Genomic DNA, 25208 nt, shown 5'->3' on the forward strand with positions numbered 1-25208 from the left:
CATATGAAAAGAGGACCTGGAAAGAACAGGACTGAAAGAGAAAAGTGTTCCGGCTCTTTCATCTCCATCAGAGAATGAGATGACAGTAGTTAAGAGCGTGTTCCAAACTAGATTAGAGGCTCATCTGTGTCCATTTCAGGTGACAAAAGGAAAAAGTATATACAGTGGACTTACAAATTTAATCCGTTCCGAAGGCACCTTCATAAGTCGAAAAATTCGTAAGTCGAAAAATGCCATTGGAAATGCGATTTCCCATAGGAATGCATTGGAAACGGAAAAATTCGTAAGTCGAAGCAACCCTATCTAAAAATTGGTAAGTCGAAAAGTCCCTATCTAAAACCGCCGTGGTTTTTTTCCGGATGTTGAGACATTTGTAAGCGCGTGGCCATTACCCCCATTCATAAGTCAAAAAATTCGGTTGTCGAGTTGTTCGTAAGTCGAGGTACCACTGTATACAGTATCATAAGATCTGAAAAGCTCCACTCCTAGCCTACCAACAGTCTTAAACATGCTTCAAGAAACGAAATAGAAAGTTTTTGTTTTTAATTTGATTTCCCCCAATTCTAGTTGACATAGGGCGAAGAAAAGAATCAGGCTCTAGATCTCTGTTTGCTCTGTGAGAATACCAAAAATACCATATGGGAGTGAGACAAAACAAACATTCCCAGCAGTTCAGAGTTTTTCCTCTCCTTTTTTGGATGATTTATTGTGTTCTTTTGACACCATTCAGTTCTTGATCTCGATCTCTGAATTGGTGGTTTGGGGGTACAGTACGTGGGATTACATGACACTTCAATCATAAAATGGTTTCCCTAAAATAACGAGTACAAGGCAACACACAGGTAAGAAACAATCAGTGAGAATGAAAACAATGTGAAGCATTCACTGGAGCAATAGCTCAAAGTATTGGCACCAACCTTACAACTTGAATTACAGGCATATCAAAACTGAAATCATACTCCGAAATGCAAGTTTATCATTATAAATTTAGTAATATACATGTGCCCAGGCATACGTGTATATTAAGGTGAAATAGATTCAAATAATCTGGGGAAAGCTTCCCAACCCAGACCCAAATCCAATTGAAGTTACTCATTGTTACGACCATTATCTTACCCACTTTTACTTGGAAATAAGCCCCACTGAACATAGTGCGACTTTTTACTAAATACAAACATCCCTAGAATTCTACTGCACCTCCCACTGAGAAAACCCAAAACAAGTTAACAACAAGGGCTGGTAGCCATTAACACCATCTGCTCAACATAGTAAGAGTACCTGATGTAATAAAGAGGACTTGGGTGAACATCACCACCCCAATGTCTATCCCAACCCTGCTTTGCCACCCCCTGTGTTCCAGGAGCATAGAGCCAGGAACCACATAGGGCCATCCTTTCATAAAAATTGGCAGCACCTAGTATTCCAGATCTGTTCTTGTGAGGGCACTGCCATCTGCTTGTAAATCTGATTTTTTTTATTGTGAGCCACTTTGAGGACCGTTATTGCTGAAAAGCAGTATACAGGCAACTCCCCATTTCTGTGCGTTTGGAATGTGCACAGCCACTGATGCACATGCCATTTTCAACACCAGAAGGCTGGCAGGGCAGGCTTTCCTGTGTCCCACCGATGTGCGCAGTACCTCGGAACACAAAATCCCGCACAAATGGGGACCTGCCTGTACAAATATGGTAAAATAAATATATTGAAGCCCTACGTTTTACAATGGGACATAATTTGAGCTGGATTGGTTTTATACATTGGCTTACAATACACGATGCCAACAGTCCCAGACCATCCTTTGTTGAGGTATGCAGCAAAAAATATGTTCACATCTGACTAAGCATCTCAATACAAAAGTCTATCAATGTGGTTTTGCAGGGCCTGGTAATACATGCTGAAATGTCTTGAAAATCCAAAGGGGAAGTTCTTATTGTCCTAGCAAGCCTTCATAATTTAAACAAACACACACACACAAAAAACAGCATCCAACTTGTATGGGACAGCTGCATATTCCTGCATTGCTGAGGCCTGGACTAGATGATTCTCAGGGCCCTTTCCAATTCTGTGATTCTATGACTATAAACATGTTGAACTAGTGCAAAATGTGCTTTGTGATGCCACTTGGTGCAGCAGCAAACTAATCTTTAGCACCTGCCTTAGTCTGGTTCTGTATAAGGCAGGTGCTAAAGATTAGTTTGCTGGCTAGCCAAATCATTTTGTCTGTCCAAGGTCTGGGGAAGAGCTCTATCTCAGTCCTGCACTGTAAGATCCTTCAAAAAGAAATACCAAGAATTCACCTGGGAGCTCTCACATTCTGCTTGTTAGCTACAACCCCTTTGAACATATTTTAAGGAAGTGAGCTGGGACAATTTTGTTCGCTGTACGTAAGAACAGTGCACAGTCCTAGTCAGGTAATCGTATTAAAATGCATCATCAAAATATTGCCAGAAAATCACCCATCTTGTTAAAATGAACAGTTGTCTAATAATACAGTTGAAGAAAAAGAGATTCCACAGAAATATTGACACAAATTTTACTTATATAAACTTTATCACCAATCTTGTAAAAATTAGTTCTAAGATCACTCCAAAAATATATATATATCTTATAATCAGTAGGCTTATTTAGATTGGTTAGAGCTAATGTAATACTCTGACCACTTTTGTGCAAACTATTAGAATTAGGAGTTAGGATACAACTGCTATTTCTTTTGGAACATGATTACCATTTGCATGAGCAATCTTGCTGACGTCTGGTGAAACTCTGCGGAAGAATTTGTGACCATGAGAATCAGTGTTGACAAAGACATATCCTGGAGGGGATGGATAGGTTGCTGGGCAGACCTCTTGTTTCTTTGGCGTATATTCTGTACGGTACAAGGTTTCATCTGTAAAAGGTGCTGAACTTTGTAAAGGGGCCATCTTTGAAGGTTTGCAACTCTGAGTCAGGACTATGTTGTGTGGTCTATAGTGAGCTCTGAAGGTTGTCATGCCATCAAATTTCCCAGAGGCCTTTGGAATATCCTGGGGCTTCTTGACAATTTCTGGCCGATGGATATCCCAAGCTTGAAAGGAATCTCTCATTGTTGTGTTCCCTTGAAAGGGGGCATTATTTCTCCTGCTCCTTTCTACTGGTCTCATGAGGACAACTGGATTGATGGTGTGTGGAATATAAGCAAGGTGGCTCGTGGAGTTGAAATCCATGTTGCCTGTGGGTGGAACATACTCTTTTGCTTTGGGAACTTCAGGTAAAGAAATGGCCCATGGTTGAAAACGATCGCGGAATTCTGTGGTTCCATCAAAATGAGCACTCACCTCCACTTTAGAGGGTTCAGGCTTGAAGCTTTTTGGAAGTTCGCCAGCAAGCCCTCTAAAATCACAGCGGTGTGTTGTGGTGTCTACAAAGGGTTGGCTATTTGGCTTGTATTCTTCCTTGGACACCTTCAATTGTGGCTCCAGCTGATGAGGAACATAATCGCTGCGGTGACTTGTAACACTGGTAAAAGGCTCATCTGAAAGCTTGGTCACAACAGTGGGCTTAAAGCTTTTTCGGAGGGAGATTTCCCTCGGGAAAAAGGAATCTTGAAATGTGGTGCTGTTCCCAAACTTTTCAGTGGGAAGTTGGTAGGTGTTCTCCACTTTGTTGATCTCTCTTCTTTGAACTTCCCAGGCCCTATAGTCATCTTTAAGACAAAAACAGCATTAAGCTAACAATTTTTGCTACGGTTGTTAATTTTTGATAGCCTTGGCCTCAGCATAGATAGGTTGCAGTCTGTTTGAGTGGTGTGTCACCCTGCCAACATACTTAGGGCACCTGTAGGCATGTAATTGACTGCCTTCAATCACTCTGGGCCAGAAACTGCTGAGTAAAGGAATACCCCTACTACCTATACCAGCTTTAAATAATGGTATGGCTTCCCTCAATAAATTCTGAGGATTATAATTTGGTGAAGGTGCTGAGAATTCTGTATTAGAAATCTCTACTGCAGTTGTGAGGGACTGAATCTGGTTAGGGAGCCTGCGCCTTAATTCTCCATCCTTTGTGGGCCAATTTTGACAGGTGAACAGGGTCCTTTGAAGTCAGTTTGTAGGTGTGGTTTGGACTGGACAAAGTGGGGCTCACTGGCTGCTAGCAGCAATCAGTTTGGCTGCAGTTCTCAATGGGGAACTCCTTAGTGCAGCTGATCCCAGTGGGGCTGGATTAGAGTCTGGTCTCTAGTGTCACCAAGATACACAGATATGGACAACAGCATCTCCCAGAGTTTACTAAGAAAAGGGAATGGTTTAAGGCTAGCCAATCCTAAGCACTAGGTAGTTAGCACCACTGAACCCAATGAGTAAACTAGTTTAGGACTCTTCTTATGCCTTAACCAAAGCAGGATTTTAGGCTTTTGCCTCCAAAGCCCATGGATGATGCCGACAGTGTGCATTTTATTAGAGAGACTTAACAAGAGAATCCACTGCCAACAGACTCCCTCGTTTCGCCTGAACAGCATCACAGAAGCCAAGTCCACCATCACCTCTCCAGCATGGCCATATGGCATGCCACCACTCTGCCCGTCACTTCTCTTTGTGAAAAGTGTTGTGTGTTATTACCTCGGTAAGTAGGTATGGTATTCACTGTGCATTCTCTGTTGTATTTCCTCTGTACAGGCTTTACTATTATCACGGGGTTTATTTTGTGAGCATTATAATCTCTTCTGTAAGTGGTTCCCATGTCCATCTCTCCAGTTACTGGTTTGCACTCCGCTGGAACCCGAACAGGCCGATTTGTAACATCGTATGGAAGGTAGTCAGACCTGGAAGGGGGGTGGGGGGAGCATAAAGCACTGGATTTAAATAGCATTGAACAGCTATGAATATAACTAAAAATACTGAGCTTACAGTATTTAAAAAACCAAACTATTTAAAAGCTATTGTGGCTGTTGGTGCCTATATAGGGCTATAACGTTTGGAACAATTAAAATGGTGATCATGATTAATGCTGCTGAATTATTTTGAATGAAAAATGTATATCATTTCCATTTCAGGGAATCCATTTTCTTAAATCAAGCAACAGCCCTAATAATGCTATTGGTCAAATTTTCCACCACTCAGTTTCCGATCAAAATGCTTCCCCTTAGCAAAATCTGAATCTGACTAATCCCTCCCTCTGTCTTCTCCCTATGACGTCTTGGTAGCCCCAAAGTCTATCCAGCACTGAAAAATATTTACTTGAAAGTTGTGATGCCTTCCATTTTCCCTCTGTGTGTCTGATACTCATGCTTGGGCTTGAGGCTCTGGGCAGGAGGGATATTGCCATAGAGAGGATATTTGTCCACATATTCCGTTATGAGGGTCGACTCCCCTACACGGTCATAAATCCTGGTGGGATTATGAGGGCAACGATGGCGCCTGGGATTTAATAACAACAGCAAAAATAAACGAAGGAAATAATGGTCAACCAATTCAAGCTGTCGGAGTCGAGACTACTCCCTGAAGCTCTTTTTAGCAAGAAGTGTCCTGCTGTTCTGCACACAGCGCCTGTTTCACATTTGATGCGGAATAGCCATGCAACTTTTTACAGGGCATCTCCACAATACTGTTATCCAGTCATTGTCACACTGAATTTTTCCTTGCAGTTCTTCCTCTTCTTAACTCTCAGACCTCATAAAGCCCAACTTTTTTTCTGAAGAATGGAAGTGTTTTAAAAGGGCAGCATTTTTATGTGGGCAATGGGCTGTGATGAATCAGGAAAGTGCACGCTAATGATAACCTTCGCAATGGTTGCCATTTCATGACCCTGTTTATTTTAATCCTTTAATGCCAAAATGCTTTCCCAACTAGATATTCATGAAAAAGAGGAGTGTTGCTGTAACACTAGTCTGTTAGGGTGTTCCGCTCCCACCCCCCCACCCCACCCCCCAATAAATCATTAAAGGAAACCTTTCTGGTCACTCCCACTAACCGCATTACTAAAGCAAGCTTTTCCCTCATCATTAAAAAAATATATGCATTATTAGGGCATTACCGCGCTATAAAAATACTGCAGAGAAAGCATTCAAACACTACTTAAAAGATCAATTAAAAATAATAAACTTAAGTTCATAATAAGGTGCCCAGCACCAGAATCAAGAGTGCATGTGTGCCAAGCCTCAAAAGGCCCCGCCCACAGGTGTGGATGAGACATTGTGGGGTGTGCATGTAAAGAAGTGCAATCAGAAGTGCAAAAAGTCACATTTGTAGCTTACAACAGAAGCATAATGAGCGAATAGGACTCAAGAGCCCCTTGTCTGGAAGCAACCAATGTAAAGATAGAGAGCATTTGGTTGGTCTAACTTTGAGCAGCTCTCCAAGATATCAGGCAGAGGCCCTTTCCAGCCCTGAGATTTTTATTTATTTTTAGTAGATTTGAACCTAGAATATTTGGTGTGCTGCATATGCTCTGCCCTGAGCTATGGCCCCACTAAAGTGGGATGTTGACTTCACGCTTTGCTCTGCTTTGAGACTTCGCTCCTGCTGCAAATGCACACCTCTTTCCATCCCAACAACCTTTCTCTCTCCCCTCCTTCACTTTTTCTACTGGTATTCCTGGTGGTTTACAACTGTGGGTGCTAATGGGGGACAGCACTTGTGGATCTCCTGGGAGTGTATTTAATGCGTCCCACTCTGCCAACATCTCTTTTAGCATCATATTCTTGGATGCGATCCTCATAGGTGTGTGTAGGGGGAAGCAAATAAAGTACAGGGGTTTCTTTGTCATCGGTGCCAAACAGCATCTCATGTATAAGAAAGTAGAAATGTTAACTGAAAGTGAATCGTAACTAAACTGAAGTTTGTAAAAAAGAAAAGTTTTTTTACAAGAATAACAGGCACAACCAAAGGCCCAGAAGAGCAAGGCATGTGCCAATTACTGGATAAAAATAGCTTCCAGTCTCTCAGTGGGGCAAACCTGGTTTAGCTGACTGTGGACTTTATTGAGGTTTATTTGACATTCCTGTGTTCCTCAATGAAGGTTTGCTGCTTCCACCAAAGCGGGTCGCATCGTTGATATTTGCTGCTGGCGACATCTCTTCAAGCAGGACAGGAATGTAACACTTTGTGTTACCAACATGATCCTGCCCCAGCAGGTTCCCAAGAATTATCTTCCCATGCCCTATTGTTTGTCCCCGAGGCTCATTCGGGGGCAACTGAACTGCAGCCATTTCCATCTTTACTACTGCTGCTTATTTCTGTTCGGTGATTTGTGTTCTGTTGTTGAGCTCAGAGCTGAGCTACAGACCACGGGCAGTTCTGTGGTCATCTTCCCCAACACACCTATGCTGAATACACTGGAAAACGGCTGCTGCTCACCGACCTTGCTCCTTGCATGTTCAGAGGAAGATGAGAACGGGGCCTCTACACACGGACAGCTGTTTTTCCAGGGCAGTTTCCGGATCCACGTATATGGAGCCTACATAGTAGGGCACTTTCAAGCATCCTCCCCTTTGCTCAGTCCTGCCCTAAATACTAATGACTGGGCTTGTTTTTCCTCTTCTTCCTCCCTGTCCCTTTTCCTTTTGTGTCGTGTCTTTTACAGTGAGGACCTGACAGCAGGGACTGTCTTATCATTTATATTTGTAGGCTGCACTGGTAGCCTTTTTCAGCTGAAAAATACTATGTGCAACAGCAACAATATAGATGTATACATGTAGAGTCCCATTCTCACATCTTCCTCCAAATGTCCAGAATCTGACCTCATTGACTCTAAAAGACACCAGTGACCTACCTTGCCTTCAGGTGGAATAATTTAAGGTAGACTTATAGACTGCAGTGAAACCATACTAACAGATACAAAAAAGGAGAGAGAGGCTGCTGGTGGGTTTTTCTCAGGCCCCAAGATTCCTCCAAAACATTTCCCACCAGCCAAATAAAGATTTATTATAAAAAGCCACAATGCCCCCCAGGACTTGAGTTCCCTGACAGCTTCTCTGACAACAGAATATATTCCTCACTGAAGCTTTTACTTGCCACCTTAAATGCTGCTATGTTTATGAAAATAATGCATCTATTAGGAGGGTAGTATTTTGGAAGGGTTTCTGCTTCTCCAGTGACCTCAGTTCCCTAATACTGACAAGCAGAAAAACTCCTAGGAGGATTTAGCACAATTTATGGCTACCCAAACCTCTCCCATGGAAATTCAACAGAGCTTCTAAAAAGAGAAATGACAGGAATAAGATTAACCTGTCAGCAACTATTTACTCTTCTGTAGGGGGAATATAAATGACTCATCAGAGCAGGTTGAGTCCTTGGTATTTCTTCTCTTGAAAAACTGCTGGATAGATTACAAACAGTGTTCCTTTCCATTAAACCTTGAAATATTAGCACTATTATCAGGAGTACTGTACAGTTTGACGTTAAAGTTGGCATCCCTTTCAATCAGTTTCTTGGCCAGCAGCTAGAACCAACTAGAGCAGGGGGATGAGGGATGGCAGAATACGGATCAATGAAAGTCTTCCCCTGAGCTATTTCCTGGTCTCTTGGTGGGAGGTTGGAGCTACTTTGCTTGTCAATCACCTTTTTTACCCACATATCCCACCAAGGAACTCAGGGCAGTGTACAAGGTCCCTCCCCCCTTTTATCCTAGCAGAGAGTGAGCTTGAGTCCAAGTGGGGGTCTGAACCTGGGTCTCCTCGGTCTCGGTCCAATCCTACTTTGTACCATTAGGGTAGCCACCTGTGTATCGTTTCTGGTCCTGCCTGCCATAATGAAGGCAGCCCACATTTTCCTAGGCTGAAGGGGAAATGGTGAGGATCTGTGACATGTTTTACTAGTGAGACAGAATGGTTCCTAGCAGACTGCCGCGTGTTCTGAGACATCCAAGCAAGGGACGGAGAGATGAGATCTCTGAGAAACTTCGAGATTCAGTTCCGCCCCAAGCCAGGATGGGAGAAAACAACAGCTGGGAAGTGAAAGAGAAAACATCATATATATATGGACAGAAGGAATCTCCATGGACATAACAGTTTTCACATGCAGGGCAGAATAAAGATAATAGTTTTGAGTTCCTCAGTTGAAGCTTTATAAATTTATATATCGTAACATCACAAATGGAAATCATTAATAATGTAGCAGTTGACTAAGGGATAATTATTATAACTGAAATGTAACTGACATGGAACGCAGTGATATAAGATCGGAAATGCACCCAAACCACCATGCGGGGAGCCACTTTAACTAAAATGTATTAATTGGAAGTTGATTGGCATTTTTGATAATTGTTTAATTTGGGAATTAATTGTTATTCATATAATTTGGCTAATATTGGGGGTATATTGGAAAACTAATTATAAAAATATATAAAAGAGAGACTGATATGCATAAAATTTTCATGTGCTAATTTATATGCATAGATGCACACTTAGAAACAATTTGCAACTTCAAGCCCCCTCCTGCTCTCCCTTCTGAGGGCTCTTTATCTTTATCACCCATTCCCATCACCCCACCCCCCCACCCTCTGAATATACATAAGGGTCTGGTGACTTCTGTTTCAGTGTATCTGAAGAAGTGTGCATGCACACGAAAGCTCATACCAAAATAAAAACTTAGTTGGTCATTAAGGTGCTACTGAAGGAATTTTTTTTTATTTAGCTAGAGGACTGTTCGCTGTAAAGCAGACCACTCTGTTTTATTTATTTATTCATAATATTTCTTACTCACTCTTCCCCGTAAGGGACCCAGGGCAGGTTACGACATTAGAGTATGCAATGGCAAAACCAGATAAAACCATTAGTTATAAAACAAGAAAGATAACCAAAATACCTTAACCATCAAAAGCCAGGGCAAAGAGAAGCATCTTCAACACACAAAGAAAAGTGTGCAATGAAGTTGCTAGATGCAGCACCCAGGCTGTGGACTTTATTTATAAGGCTGTCTCTGCCGCTAGGCAGTGGAAAAGAAGGAGGCTTCAGAAGCCTGTGATTAATAGCTTTGAGAAGTTCTTTAGGCCATTTCTCTTTGCCTTCATGGAGTAGTCACTTCACAACCCTGACACCAACATCGGATGAAGCCCAGGCCCCTGCAGAAGGCTCCTGGTCCAATAGGCCAAGTGCCTTTCAGATACAGGGATGCATTTTGTGGCCTTTGGATCTTGACAGCTCACCTGTCCCCATGTTTGCCTACAATCACGTTCAATGAGACATTTTCAAAAGTTTACTATGTACCTACAAGTTGAAATGTTCTGCAATCAAAATGGTCTCACCTCCTTTTCTCCTCGCTTGTCCTTCTGCAGTTGTCAAGGTTTCCTTTATTGTTAGAGAGGCGATGGATTGTGACATCAGAAGGAATTCAAGTTCCACTCCTGTCCCCCCTCTCTCTCTCGCTCTCTTTCTCCTCCTCCTCCTCCTCTTGCTGTCTTTCTCTTTCACTTTTACACTCTCTGGCAAACCTTCCTCTGAAAGCAGTTTGGTTTTTAAGTCTAAATCTCACTTTAAGATTGAACTTCTAAAATCCCATTTCCCACCAACCGTCTTAACGTTTTGGAGCCATTTGAAAGTGATAACATAACTCACCATGCTTCATCTTATTGCAATCATCATCTGTAAATTAGGACACCAGTATAAAAGGATAAGACTTCCCACGAAAAAACACATTTTACTCCCATGTGTGAATAGTACTGTATTTAAGGTTTGTAAAATAAAATCACTCTTTTTTGCACTAATAAAACAAGGCTGAAACCATTCATTTGGTTGCTTATGATCAGGCATCCCCAAACTTCGGCCCTCCAGATGTTTTGGACTACAATTCCCATCTTCCCCGACCAATGGTCCTGTTAGCTAGGGATCATGGGAGTTGTAGGTCAAAACATCTGGAGGGCTGCAGTTTGGGGATGTCTGCTTATGATGCATGAAAATCTCACTGAAGTGACAAGGTAAACAGCATTTGTACTGTGAAACAGCTGATTTTTCAAACTGTTGTTTGGGGTGCAACTGACAAATTTGGCAAATGAACTAGTAACAATTTCCTGCAGATTAGCATTAGATTAACTTTTGGGAGCTAATCTGCAAGGTTGTGTTAATGAGTAATATTAAGTAAGGATAGACCAGATGTGTGGGAATTTCTGGCCCTCCAGATGTTGCTGAGCTACATGGACGTCAGGAAGCATAGGATGATGACTTCAGCAACGTTTGGAGGGCCAGAGGTTCCCATATAGGTGTGATAGACCCTCCATTCTTTACATAGGGGAATTATGTACATAGACACTTGACACTGTGTTTTATTTTCCTCTTAAAGTGTGACTTGGGTAGTTCACTTGAGCCATTCCCTCTGCCGCCACCTTCCTGCTAATGTCCCCTAACTGGGGTATATGTTTGCGTTGCAGAGTAGTACTGTTGAAAGGCTGGTGGGTAGTTGGTCCTGAGAGCAAAGCCTTGGACTAGCTGGCCTTTCGTTCCATCGCACTCTCTGAATATCTGTGCTGAATTTATCATCTCTTTTTTTAAACCATTTGTGTGAGGCGCCGTGACCATTCTGCCACAATGCCGATGGTTACTACTGCTACTACTTGTAGCAATTCTTACATACGCCACCAGCATAGGTCAAAGGATTTAATTTGCCTTGCTCCTCCAGTCCCAAATGTCCTCCTCAGACATTTATCCAATATTCAGTGCCTACACACAGCAGCAAGCCCTCATTGTGAATGGCCCAAACTCCTTCCCCGAAATCTGGGCCAATTTAGAAAATCATCAAGCTTTCCCAAAACAAACGCTGCTCAGATCATCTAGCTGCAAAAGTGTACTGTGTTTCCCTGAAAATAAGACACTGTCTTATATTTATTTTTTCCTCAAGAAGACACACTATGGCTTATTTTCAGGGAATGTCTTGTTTTTATTACATGTCCAGCCTCACCTCTTCCTTGGCGCCCTCCAGAACGGCGCCTATCACTATGTCTTATTTTCGGGGTATGGCTTATATTGCGCAAATGCTTAGAAATCCTGCTATGGCTTATTTTATGGGTATGTCTTATTTTCGGGAAAACAGGGTATGTGGAATGGGGTTTTTTCTCCCTGATAAAGAAATCAACAGGTCTTCTTGACATGCTAACTTCCTATGCATAAGTTATTTTGTTTGTTTGTTTTTGCATGTCCTGACTCCTGTCTAGTACATGCAGACGAAGGCTCTTACTTATAAGGAAGATAGCTTTAGTCAGGCAAGTAATAGTACAGGCTTGACATGCTCAGTAATCACGGATTCGGGATTTAGGAGCAGGACAAGACTGTGACACATATGTCCCTACAATTTCCCCACCCCTTCCGACAGCTTTTGAAGATGATGCATGCTCACTCACAGGACACTCTTGCTGTATGGGAATGTCAAGATTGCAAGCATGTACTCCACTGACTGCGTGGATCAGCTCCCAGCCTGGTTCTAGGTGACAAGGTTGCACCTTCCTGTTCAGCCTCCACTGAGGCTGTCCTCAAGAAGGACAGAGGTGAGAGCCGGCATCCCTGCTCCCACCTCCAAAGTGGCTGAGGCTAAGGCGTAAAGGGGAAATCCATGATAGTTAATGGGATTGCAATATACTGAAAGAATACAGCAAATGCTGGGGCTGAGAGCTGGGACAGTGGAAACCCCTAGTACAGGGGTCCCCAGACTTTCTGCGCGGCGGGCCGGTGCCCGCCGCGCCGACCGCGCGGTGGGCCGGAGGGCAGGGGAGTGCGCGCGCAGCGGGCCGGAGGGCGGGGGAGTGCGCGCCCGTGCGCATGCGCACACGCACACGGGCGGGAAAAAAATCGCCAAAAAACGCTTGTGCGCATGCGTATGGGCCTCCCCCGACCCGGAAGTGCACCAGAAATGACCTCTTCCGGGTCGGGAGAGGCCCATACGCATGCGCACAAAGGATTTTCGGCGATTTTTTGCCGATTTTTTAGATCGTCGCTGCGCCGCGCGCCGTGAGAGCGGGCGGCGGCAGCGGGCGGCGGGAGTCGTCGCGGGCCGGATTGGAAGGCCGATTGGGCCGCATCCGGCCCGGGGGCCGTAGTTTGGGGACCCCTGCCCTAGTAGCATCTGTCTAGAATCTGTTGGGTATCGGACACCTTTGCTGCTCCAGTAAAGCAATTCTTATGTTCCTAAGGACACCCCACTTATAGACATCTCTCTCCAGGGGCATTTTGTCCTGATCAGTGGGAAAGGGGCAAAATCTAGAGCAATGTGACTGTGATAGGAGAATGACTAATAGAAGCTAGCAAATACTAAAAGGAGACAAATGAAGGTGTTATATATTCTGTGTTCCCATTTATGAACAAGCATAGTGTGACAAATTGAAGCACTTTTAAAATGTTTATTTCTGCCCGGCTGGCAAAGAGTTAACCCACCTCCAGCCTGACTGGCATAGAACTCTGATGGGGGCGGGACTGGGCCAGGTTTGAAAGGAGGGAGAGTCGGTTTGGTGAGTTAGGAGGGAGAGGGAGGAAGGTGTGGTGTGATGTTATGTGGTGGCTTATATGAAGACAGTTAAGAGGCTAGGAAAACTTAAAGTTAAATGTTTGACTGAGTTTATTTTGTACAACTGGAACAAAGCTAATTAATAAATGACATGTTAAAGAATCACTTATGTTTTTAACACAATAAAACTTCATCTCTGTTTTTGCCAACAAGAGGTCCGTTTGTATTTTTCCAGCGAGGTACCTGGACTCACAGCCGTGGTGACTCAAGAGAGGGCCAAACTCACCTCAGGCAGGGAGGTGGTGGTTTGTGTCCTGAAGTTACACGGAGGAGGCTAAGAAGGGTAACCTGAGGTGCCAAGAAGTTGCCAGAGTGCCTAGGGCAAACTTCTACAGTGGGGGAATCCAACTGAGGGAGACCCTTTACAGGAGGCAAGAGGTTATTCCTGGGGGACAGCCTAGAGTTTCTTAAGGTACCAGGCCACGTAGGCTGGAAGGCTCTCCTTACTTAGAAACCCATTAGTAAAAGGGGTTTATTTTTGAGGCGGTAGGAGGAAGAGGGTGGGTGTTTTCCCCTCTGGATTCCTGTGACGCAGTGATAGTAAGGTAGAGTGGGACCAGGGTCGTCACATTTTTGGTGGCAGCGTCGTGATCGAAATTCAAAGCTCACGCGCCTAGTTTGGTTTGAGTCTGTCAGGATTTTCCTGTGAGGAAAATGACTCACGTAAGAAAACCCAGAGAGGCAAAAGGAGATGAAAGAATGGAAGGGGCTGAGGGAAGCCCAGGTTCTGAGGTAGAAGTTATGAAACTACGAATTGAGATGGCCCGAATTGAAAGTGAGAGAGAAAAAGCTAGAATTGAAGCTGAGGAGAGAATGCAGTCCGAGAGGTTAAGGGTTCAATTAGAACAGGACAGAATGAAGCTTGAAGAGATACGTTTGCGATCAGAATTAACTAGTAGCCCAGTTAATAATGATAGTATCGCAATTAATTTAAAAAGGTTCCCCAAATTTGGAAAGGACGATAATGTCGAATCGTTTCTATTTACCTTCGAACGCGTTTGTGTGGAATTTCAAATACCTGAGGAGAACTGGATGCTTTATTTAAGACCTCAAATTTGTGGGATACTAAGTGAAATTTATGCTGACCTGAGGGAAGAAGAGCTGTCAAGTTACCAAGTATTTAAGCAAAGGGTCAGGGTTCGATGTGGACTCACGGCTGAACAAAGCAGAAAGGCTTTTCGTGAGGCAAAAAAGGAACATAAAGAGACTTATGCCCAACTAGCTAGCCGCTTAGATAAATTACTTGACAGATGGATTCAAGGGAGTGGAGTGAAGGACTTTGATGAGTTAAAACAATTAATTTGTTTAGAACAATTTTTTAAGCAAATCCCTAGCAATTTACGTTGGTTCTTGAGGGATAAAAAACTGAAAACTGTGGCACAGGTTGCTGAGGTCTTAGACGAACTACAAGGAGATTTCAATGAAATAGCATTCCCAAAACACTCACAGAAGGGTAATCCATGGAGAAACAGAGAAATTAAAGACAGGCAAGAAAATTTTCCTGTCAGGGAATCAGTTTCTGACAAGACAGGGTCTAAGAAAATCACTTGTTTTTTCTGTAATCGTGAGGGCCATGTACGTGCCAGGTGCCCCCTGCTGGTTAAGTCGCAAACTACACCTACTGCAGCTAAACAAGTAAAACTGGTAATGCAGTCACAGGAAAATAGCTCGCCTCAGACAGAAGGCTCAGAGAAAGCAGACAGTTCAGCTGAGACTACTTCTAAGGTCTTACAGGTCTGGAGGGCTGAGCAGGAATGCAACCAAGATTACATGGAGCCAATTGAATTAAATGGTCAGTCTTTTTTAGGTTTGAGGGACACAGGAGCAGAAGTCTCACTTGTTAAATCCCAATTTGTTCCAAAGGAGCAGTACCTCAAGGGTCAGTCCTATAGTTTAAAAGGCATATGGGGCCCACATTTTGAAGTACCATTAGCTGAAGTTGATATTACCTACAAAGGATTTTGTGGCAAGTGGAGAGTAGGAATCCTAAATGAGTTGGAGGTACCCTTTTTAATAGGGAATGACCTAGCTAGTCAGAAGCACCGTATTCAAGTGATAACTAGGTCACAGTCTCAAGTCACTGAGAGTAATCCTCCTGCAGTTATAGAGACACCCATAGAACCTGGTGAGGATGAAGGGCTGATTAGCGTGCCAGTGGTCCAGGAGCACGGTGCCCAATTCTTGAGTGATCAAAAAGAGGATGAAACTATAAAAGAGCTGTGGGGTAAAGCACAAAGTCCTAATGCCGAAGTAACTGTGGAGAACCCCTGCTTATTTACCACCATTGAGGGAAGACTGTATAGAATTTCTAGGAGGAGGAAAACTGCTGCTGTTTGGGAAAGGAAGAAACAGTTAGTGTTGCCAAGAGCTTACCGGTTGCAAGTGCTACAAATGGCACACGACGCACCCTCAGCAGCGCATCTAGGCATTAGAAAGACTAGTGATAGAATCCAAGCAAGATTTTACTGGCCTGGGATGGGCAAAGACATCAAAGAGTATTGCAAGTCCTGTGTGATCTGCCAAAAAGCAGGCAAAAGAGCGGACAAAACGCGAGGCTTGTTACAGTCTATTCCCGTAATTACTGAGCCCTTTTCCAGAGTAGGAGTGGACATCCTCGGGCCTATCTCCAGAGTTACAAAAAGGGGGAATAAATTTATTTTATGCCTCGTGGATTATGCTACGCGCTATCCAGAAGCAATACCTCTAAAGGACATTGATTCCAAGACTGTAGCAAAAGCCCTCATGTCGGTATTCTTAAGGCTGGGATTCCCCAAAGAAATTATAACAGATTTAGGGACATCCTTCACGTCCAAGACCATGGAAGAGCTTTTAACTCTTTGTGGAATTAAGCATGTTAAAACTACGGCTTATCATCCACAGTCGAATGGCTTGACGGAGAAATTTAATTCGACCCTGAGCCGGATGCTAAAAACCTATTCCATCAATCATCCTAACGACTGGGATGAGAGGCTGCAACACTTCCTATTTGGTTATCGCGAAGTGCCGCAGGAGAGCACAGGGTTCAGTCCTTTTGAACTCCTATTTGGACGACAGCCACGAGGACCCCTAGACTTGATGAAAGCAGCGTGGTCAGGGGAGGAGCAGATCGACAGCCCTGATGTTGTGACGTATCTACAGGAGCTGCAGAGCGACCTTCAAGAGCTACGGGAGCAAGCCGCTCACAACTTGCAGCAGGCACAGCGTCGACAGAAGCAGTGGTATGATGCACACGCAAGAGACAGAACTTTCCAGCCTGGTGACAGTGTGCTCGTGTTAAGAACAAGACGTCGAAAGAAGTTGGAGATGTCGTGGGACGGTCCCTTCAAAGTGGTCGAGAGGATATCAGCGGTGAACTATTTGGTAGAGTTAGATGGGGAAGGGAACCGATGTAAAAACTTTCATGTAAATTTACTTAAGCCTTATTTTGACAGAAATAAGTTGGTGTTACAAGTAAAGGGGAAGATGACACAAGGAATTCATTTAACTGGGTGGGGAGAGCTGAGTAAGGGCACAACTCTAGCAGAGGTGTCATTCGATGAAAGTCTGACCCCAGAGCAAAAGGAGCAGTTAAAAATAGTCCTTGCTCAGTTTGCTCAAATCTTCTCAAACATCCCAGGGAGGACCAACCTAGCAACTCATAAAATAGACACAGGGTAAGCACATAAGTGGGAAGGAAAACATCATAGCGGACGCTTTGTCTAGGTATATTTTTGAGAGGTATAGAATGGTGCAAAGTATTATATGAAACGGTGATAACCCTAGCAAAACATTTGTGCTTAGGAGTTATAATCTAACACATGCCAAACATGGTTTATTTGTGTACAAGTTTATGAGATGTTAATTTAGTTGACTTTGTAATATGAATGTTATAGAATGCATCGAAGTATTTTGGACCCCAAGCCCATTGCTTTGGCATTGCTCTAGTTAATTAAGAGCAAGCCGACGCAATGTCTTTGTGGTGGGGGAGATATGTGACAAATTGAAGCACTTTTAAAATGTTTATTTCTGCCCGGCTGGCAAAGAGTTAACCCACCTCCAGCCTGACTGGCATAGAACTCTGATGGGGGCGGGACTGGGCCAGGTTTGAAAGGAGGGAGAGTCGGTTTGGTGAGTTAGGAGGGAGAGGGAGGGAGGTGTGGTGTGGTGTTATGTGGTGGCTTATATGAAGACAGTTAAGAGGCTAGGAAAACTTAAAGTTAAATGTTTGACTGAGTTTATTTTGTACAACTGGAACAAAGCTAATTAATAAATGACATGTTAAAGAATCACTTATGTTTTTAACACAATAAAACTTCATCTCTGTTTTTGCCAACAAGAGGTCCGTTTGTATTTTTCCAGCGAGGTACCAGGACTCACAGCCGTGGTGACTCAAGAGAGGGCCAAACTCACCTCAGGCAGGGAGGTGGTGGTTTGTGTCCTGAAGTTACACGGAGGAGGCTAAGAAGGGTAACCTGAGGTGCCAAGAAGTTGCCAGAGTGCCTAGGGCAAACTTCTACAGTGGGGGAATCCAACTGAGGGAGACCCTTTACAGGAGGCAAGAGGTTATTCCTGGGGGACAGCCTAGAGTTTCTTAAGGTACCAGGCCACGTAGGCTGGAAGGCTCTCCTTACTTAGAAACCCATTAGTAAAAGGGGTTTATTTTTGAGGCGGTAGGAGGAAGAGGGTGGGTGTTTTCCCCTCTGGATTCCTGTGACGCAGTGATAGTAAGGTAGAGTGGGACCAGGGTCGTCACACATAGCTTTTGGATATTGACTGTGAGGGAGTCTAACTCAGGCATCCCCAAACTTCGGCCCACCAGATGTTTTGGACAACAGTTCCCATCATCCGTGACCACTGGTCCTATTAGCTAGGGATCATGGGAGTTGTAGGCCAAAACATCTGGAGGGCCACAGTTTTGGGATGCCTGGTCTAGCCATTGCTTGGATAGTTCAGTATTTCTGAAGGCCAAAAAGGCATGTCTAATTGACATTTGTATTGTGAAGGCACTCTAGTTCTTGGCTGTGCATATAAGGAAGAGATATTCTTTTAAGCACTAGTTCTGCAACTCATAAGGGATTTTTTTTTTAAAACACACACAAAATAAATTAAGTGTTTACATCTTATTATGGAAACATCCTATGCTCAGCTGTAATTGATACCTGGTTCAGGTTCAGAATGTATCATTTCAAACCAGGCAACACATATTTATATTCCTAAGAGAGCTGTAAGGGATCCAACACTTATTTTGCACAAATGCAGTTACAGGAACATTTTTGTGGTTTTTTTTAAAAAAACCTGCCTCTGAAATTTCCTTCTGCAAACTTTGGCCATGCCTTGCACCCTGCAAACAAACTGACTGCCTTTACTGCTCACAAAAAGCTTTTTAAAAAAGCTTGTAATTAGATCATCGATTACAGTTTAATATCTGGTCATATACTGTACTAGAATAACAGATTTGTAATTCATGAACGGAGTACTGTGTCCCTTAATTTGTGAAAACTGAAAGGCATACATCACAAAATTTTATACTATGTTTTATTTGATGCTCCATGCCATGTCTTTCCTGCAAAAATTATGGGAACTGAAGTTGGGAAAGTGTATTGAGTCTTCATTATGGATTCATAGACTCAGCACAAAACTATAATTCCAAATGTTCTCCGGGAAGAGGGAAGGGTGTTAAGCCAGTTCAACAGTACAATTCTGTACAGGTTTACTTAGAAATAAGTCCCACTGAGGCTTGCTTCCAAGCCAATGTGCATGGGTTTGTAGCCAAAGTCTATAATGTGGATATGCTTAGGCAACAATAAAATGATAGGAGCACAGGGTATGTATACACACCCTTTGGGTTTGTGGTGAGCTGCCAAACTAAATCACCACTATACAAAGAAAGTATCAACAGACTGTGAAGAAGTAATTTGCCACAGAGAAAAGAAAATCTAGATGCCTTACACCTTCATCAGTTTCCAAGTAAATGCTAGTGTTTATCATGTGAAAGAATACAGTCCTCTTAGCGCTGACATGTTATCCTATGAATGTCAATGTCCCCAACTGTGCTAAATAATTATGATGTTTGGGGATTAGGGCAGAAGTAGAGTCTCCGTGTAGAAGCAAAAGAGCAAACCACCTATATATTTTCCTGTTGTTTCTTTTCCTCTTGGTAACCCTAATGTGTGTGTAGCTTAACTCCCCAGGTAACAGGATCCAAGCGACAAGTCCTCCCATTGAAACCTGCAGTGCTGTTGCAAAAGCAAAGCAAATTCACTTCGCTGCCTACATCAATATCTGCTTGAGAGTTTATTGACCACAAAATTGTTGGCAATGTACATTTTGTAAACCATTTGTTTGTAGGCATGTTTCACAGGGCCTTTGTTCTGTGGTGTTTCATTGCAGAACTTGGAAACAGCTTTGTTTGGCGTGAAGCTCCTTTGCCTCCTCCAGTGTCATGTCATCCAAAGTTTAGATTGGCCAGGATCCAAAGGACTGCTTAGGCTCGCACTTTGAAATTGTAAATGCTTCTCTTCCCCCCCCCCTTTGAGCAGCTGATGCCCAAACTGCTTTCTAAGTGCTCATTTGTTTCAAAAACAGCTAGCCATGTGGCTTGAAGGCTAGTGTCAAGAGAAACACAAGCCCTTTGGGCTCAAGGAAAAAGTTTCAAGACTCTTGTCTCCTGCTGCCTCCTAGCTAAGTCGTAAGCCACTATCCACTGTTCATAAAACTGTGTAGATTGTAGCTGAGGTGGCTCAAGAGGGGGCTTAAAAATATTTTTTTTTCCTTGGAGCCAGTTGAAGTGGTATAGATGCCAGTACGGCAGAGAAGTTTGTAACCACTTGAGGAATTCATAGCATATGTTCCATTTAAGTGCAGGATTCAATCACTTCCCCATTAACAGCCACATTTCTGAGGTTCTTCGCAATATACTACACATCTTTGTTATTCCAGAAATGGCCCTAATCCAGATATGCCTCTTGACTGAGAAATGTATAAATGGAGTTTTGAGTTCCATGGAACACTAGTGGGCTAAGATATACTTATTTTGTGTGTGTGAAATGCAAGGGCACGCTTCATTCATACGCACCAGAAGGCTCACATTTAGAACTTGCGGGAGTACGACTGAATAGCTAGATGTGATGTTAAATTGTAAATTTGCTTTTAAAATTTAAGAGTAAGAATAATAATTTTATTATTTGTACCCCACCCATCTGATTGGGTTGCACCAGCCACTCTGGGCGGCTTCCAGCATATTTACTTTTTAAAAATGGAAATAGAATGGGCGTCCATGAGGGATTTTCTCGCAGTGCAAACAGCAATTCCAGAGAAAGGAATTTTATCAGATATACAGAATGGGAGGGGAGGGCAAATTCCTCCCACCCCTAATAATAATCAGCCCCCAACGTAGCATGTGCTATTTGTATTTTAACAAATGTACCTGCAGAAATACATCTAATGTCATGTCTAGGTTAGCTCATCAAAGCTGGCTGCTGATATTTCTAGGCCCACCTCCTGAGCAAAAGGAAGCAAGGCTATTGTGAGTGATGACTCAGACAGAGATGTACAGTAACAGGCAGCCTGCTCTAAGGGTGAGTAATTTTGCTCGTTTGCTCAGATGTTTCTATGTCAACCAATTACACTAGATCAGGGGTCACCAAACTTTTTCAGCAGGGAGCCGGTCAACTGTCTCTCAGACCTTGTGGTGGGCTGGACTATATTTTGGGAAGAAGAAGAAGAAAAAAAGAACGAATTCCTATGCCCCACAAATAACCCAGAGATGCATTTTAAATAAAAGCACACATTCTACTCATGTAAAAACACCAGACAGGCCCCACAAATAACCCAGATATGCATTTTAAATAAAAGGACACATTCTATTCATGTAAAAACATGCTGATTCCCGGACCGTCCGCAAGCCAGATTTAGAAGACAATTGGGCTGGATCTAGAAGGCAACTGGGCCGGATCCGGCGCCTGGGCCTTAGTCTGCCTACCCATGGCAGATCTATCATTCCAGCAGTGGGAGGAGGCCTGACCAAAATGGTGAAAAACATAAAGATGCCTTTTCCAGGGATTACTACTGTTGTAGAGTCATCAAAGCCTCATGGCACACATGCTGTTTTCTCACAGCATGCAAGCATGTCGTGACACATCATTTGGAATTTGCTGGACCATATGGAACAGGTACTGCCAGATCCTTGAGAGGGACAGTAAATCACCCCATCTGCTATTATTCTCCGTGGCCAGTGTCCATTGCACCCTGGCTGAGGACATGGTTCCCTGATGTATTTTGAGACCTCTCATCAGCTGCTCACACTTCATGTGTTTGTGGTGGGAAACACCCATGTGCCAGTGAAAAATATGATTGCCACCTAAGGCCATACATACATTATGCGTGCCAGTTTCCTCAGACACATACCAGGGCCGGCTCTAGGGGAAGGCTGGGTGGCGCGGGGCGCAAGGACGCCGGACTGCCAGGGGGGCGCCGCGCGCTGCGCCCCGCCCACCTGTCGCGACAAGAAACGGGGCAGGGGCGCCAGAGCGATCTCCGCACCATGGCGCCAGGGCACCCGACATGCTTAAGATGGCCCTGACACATACACAAGAACATTGGTGCTTAAAATGTGCGAGCTTATGTGGGTCGTGTCCACACATTGAGTAAAGTTTGGCATGAAGAAACAGAAGTGTTTCCAATAACTATTGTAATGCATGGAGCTGTCCTGTGGAGCCCTCTTAGTGGATCTTCAATGTTGCTGTTTCTTTTAACTTGCCCTTTCTCTAAGGAGCTGAGAGTGGCAGACACAGTCACCCCCTCACTCTTTTATCCCCACAACAACCCTGTAGGGCAGATTAAGCAGCAAAATTAAAGCAACTAGCTGCAGGCATGCTTCATGTCTGAGTTGGGCTTTGAACTCCTTAGTGCAGCACATCTGGAAACTACACTGCTTTCAGATGTTAGTTGGGCCTATTGGCAAGGAAGCCAATGTGGTACCCTACAAAAGTTGAAGATTTCAACTCCCACCATCCATGAACATTATGTATGCTGGCTGGGTTCATGGGTGTTGTAGCCCAATATCAGCTGGAGGACACATACACCGACTACCCCAGACCAGGCATCCCTAGACTTCAGCCCTCCAGATGTTTTGGACTACAATTCCCATCTTCCCCAACCACTGGTCCTGTTAGCTAGGGATCATGGGAGTTGTAGGCCAAAACATCTGGAGGGCTGCAGTTTGGGGATGCCTGACCCCAGACTATCAATTCTTCAGGCTACAATTTCCCACTGAAGCTTCCTGGGGGCACTGCCACATACCCTGATTTGTTTGTGGGAAGATCGAACAACATTGCATCAAGTGTTCTCTCACACTTTACAGTGCACCCCCCCCCCAATCACTTTCTTTATTGCAAAAATCCAACCTTTCAACGAAGCTTGTTTGTTTTGCAAGAACTCCAAATCAGCATTAATTGTGCATCCCGAAATTGCTGGTGTGTGATTGAAACCCACCTGGAAACCGTGACAATCTGGACGCAGCCTGGGTGACTTTGGGCTACTCATGTTCTATCAACCTTACGCCCGTTTTCTTCTCATGTGCGTCCTGTAAGGTAGGGTCACTCACCTCCCACCGCCACCCACATTGAAACCACTTGAAACAACTTGAGAGGAAGGACAGGACATATCGGAAGTCCATTGTTAGGGTCATTATTGGGAACACAGAAAGTTGCCTTGTACCGAGTCTGACCAACACCCCAACTAATTCAATGTTGTATATACTGTACATTGACTGACAGCAGACCTGGATTTTAGACAGGTGCCTTTCCCAGCCCTGCCTAGAGATGCAGGGGGCTGGATCTGGGACTCTGCCTGCCTGCAAAGCTTGACAAATAGTTATTCCGTCTTTATCACCCCAGGAGCTCATTATTCTGTTTCTTCAATCCCGGTCCACTTTTTACACTCACGACAACCCCGTGAGGTAGATCACACGGAGATATAGCGACAGGCCCAAGGTCTCCCGGGGAAGATGGTTAGGGGTGGGTTATGTGTGTGTGGATTAATTTGAACCCCATTTCTCCCCTTAGCCCAGGGGCACGCTAAGCGCAAATAAGTGCAAATAGACGCGCTCGCTCAGTTTCCCGGGAACACCCGTGTAGGGCACGTGTCACGTGTGAAGGGACCTTAGCCTTCACCGCAAGGTAGCCGAGTCGCAAGAGTAGAGGGTCTGTGACCCTTTGCGGGGGGGGCTAACTCCGAGGGTATGACGTCATCCTGCCCCGCCACCCCTCGGGGCCTCCCCCCCCCCGGACACTGCCTTACCCGCAGGTGCAAATCTGGCACAGGCACTGAGGCGGCTTCATCCTCCCTTCCTCGGCGGCTCCTTCGCTCTTCTCCCTTTTCCTCCTCCTCCTCCTCTGCTGGGTAACTAGGGAAGCGCCCCGTCGCTTAGCAACTAGCTCGGCGTCCGTGCGCGTGCGCGCTTGCGCGCGCCTTGTACGGAGCCTATTCTCAAGATCTCCCACCGTCCTCCGCGGCGCCTCTTCCCTCCTTTGCTCCGCCCCCTCGGTCTGCGCACGCGCAGAAAGGAAGACGAGGCGGACTTCCGGTTGTAACCGGCTCATGCTCCCTTCTTGTCAGTGTCCGGCGGCAGCTCCGTGAGGTGAGTCCCCTCCGTCCCTAAAAGAAGGAAACGGAAGGGAGCGCGAGGCATTCCCCGCCGGCAATGCAGGGGAGATAGGTGGGCTTCCGAGTCCTAAATCCAAATTTCCATCTTCAGGAAGTATCGTTGATAACTTCCAAGAGTAAAAGAGGAAAAAAGAAAGAAAGCAGAGAAGCAGAATTGCCACTGGGAAAGGGAAGCCTGTGGCAGGGAAAGGTCCAGTGGCCAAACTCATAGGGCCAGCCCACTATCCCTCTAGCTAGCCTACCTCCAGTGCCGTATTTACGTATAAGCTAAAGAACAAGCTATAGCTTAGAGCCCCACTCTCTTGGGGCCCCCTAAAAAAAATAAAAGGGGGAAAAACGATGTTTATTTCCAAAACATAAGATAAAAAACAAATTAATAAGACCTACATACAGCAACAGTGTTTTGTGTTGTGTAGCTCCTATGATGTAAGTAATGGGCCCCGCTTGCTAACCTGCTCCCTAAAATATCACATATAAAGGGCCCCATTACCTTCAGTAGCTTAGGGCCTCATCAAACTTAAATCTGGCCCTGCCTACCTCGCAGGGTTGTTGTGGTGAGAAGCAAAGGAGGGTCATCGGGTGGGTGAAAGGGCAACGTGCGTCCCCTGGAGCTCCTGGGAGAGCTGGGTGGTGGGTGGGTGGAAAATCAGGGCAAAGTTGTCGCTATGCAGTATTCATGTTGATTCACGCTTACAAATGCCAGGCTGGTCCGCTTTCAACAACAGCTTTATGTCAGGAGTGGTTGTTTCTGTAATTATTGCCTTCACTGTGCTTCATTTGCATCTGACTTTGCTGTTTAGGACTTAAGTTGCTGTTGTAATCACAGAGACCCACTAAGGTGGGGTCCAAAGAGCCGCTCCCAAGCATAGACGGTGCTTTTAACTATTACGTAATTACACTGGAGGTAAAATATGAAAATTAGCAGCTGCGACCTGGCTCAGGTTGAAACTTTTTGTTTGATGTGGGTGGAGGCACTGTTAAAAACTGTAGCTTGGTGAGTTTTCAGTGCTGTGATTTCTTCAGGGGCAGTAACAGAAGTTTTTGACAAACAGGGCAGGCCACTAGTTCCCCATGTACTTGACAGGATGGGGTGTGTTGGTTCAT

General features: G+C 44.4%; 2 protein-coding genes across 4 annotated transcripts in view; one reads left to right on the top strand and one right to left on the bottom strand.

Moving 5' to 3' along the window:
* Window positions 1–671: 671 nt before the first annotated feature.
* Window positions 672–23892, bottom strand: SAXO2 (stabilizer of axonemal microtubules 2). 2 transcript variants are annotated; one of them, XM_088657143.1, is made up of 5 exons: window positions 23739–23866; window positions 10219–10410; window positions 5214–5393; window positions 4596–4798; window positions 2520–3682 (listed from the first exon to the last, which is right to left on the bottom strand). In XM_088657143.1, exons 3-5 carry the CDS (start codon window positions 5234–5236, stop codon window positions 2688–2690), a joined length of 1221 nt encoding a protein of 406 aa, XP_088513269.1. In that variant the 5' UTR covers window positions 5237–5393; window positions 10219–10410; window positions 23739–23866; the 3' UTR covers window positions 2520–2687. The 2 variants fall into 2 exon arrangements, with proteins under 2 accessions (XP_034988127.3, XP_088513269.1); XM_035132236.3 differs by lacking the exon at window positions 10219–10410 and having other exon boundaries at window positions 672–3682; window positions 23739–23892.
* Window positions 23893–23979: 87 nt separating this feature from the next.
* EFL1 (elongation factor like GTPase 1) overlaps window positions 23980–25208 on the top strand; it is a 60062-nt gene continuing 58833 nt past the window's right edge. Inside the window, exon 1 of one of the 2 annotated variants that reach the window (XM_035130833.3) lies at window positions 23980–24078. The gene's annotated coding sequence lies outside the window, so the exon portion shown is untranslated. Of the gene's footprint in view, window positions 24157–25208 lie in introns of both variants that reach the window. The other variant, XM_035130835.3, reaches the window with a different exon arrangement.

This window comes from Zootoca vivipara, chromosome 13, assembly GCF_965207765.1.
Source record: "Zootoca vivipara chromosome 13, rZooViv2.hap1.1, whole genome shotgun sequence".
Classification (NCBI taxonomy): Eukaryota; Metazoa; Chordata; class Lepidosauria; order Squamata; family Lacertidae; genus Zootoca; species Zootoca vivipara.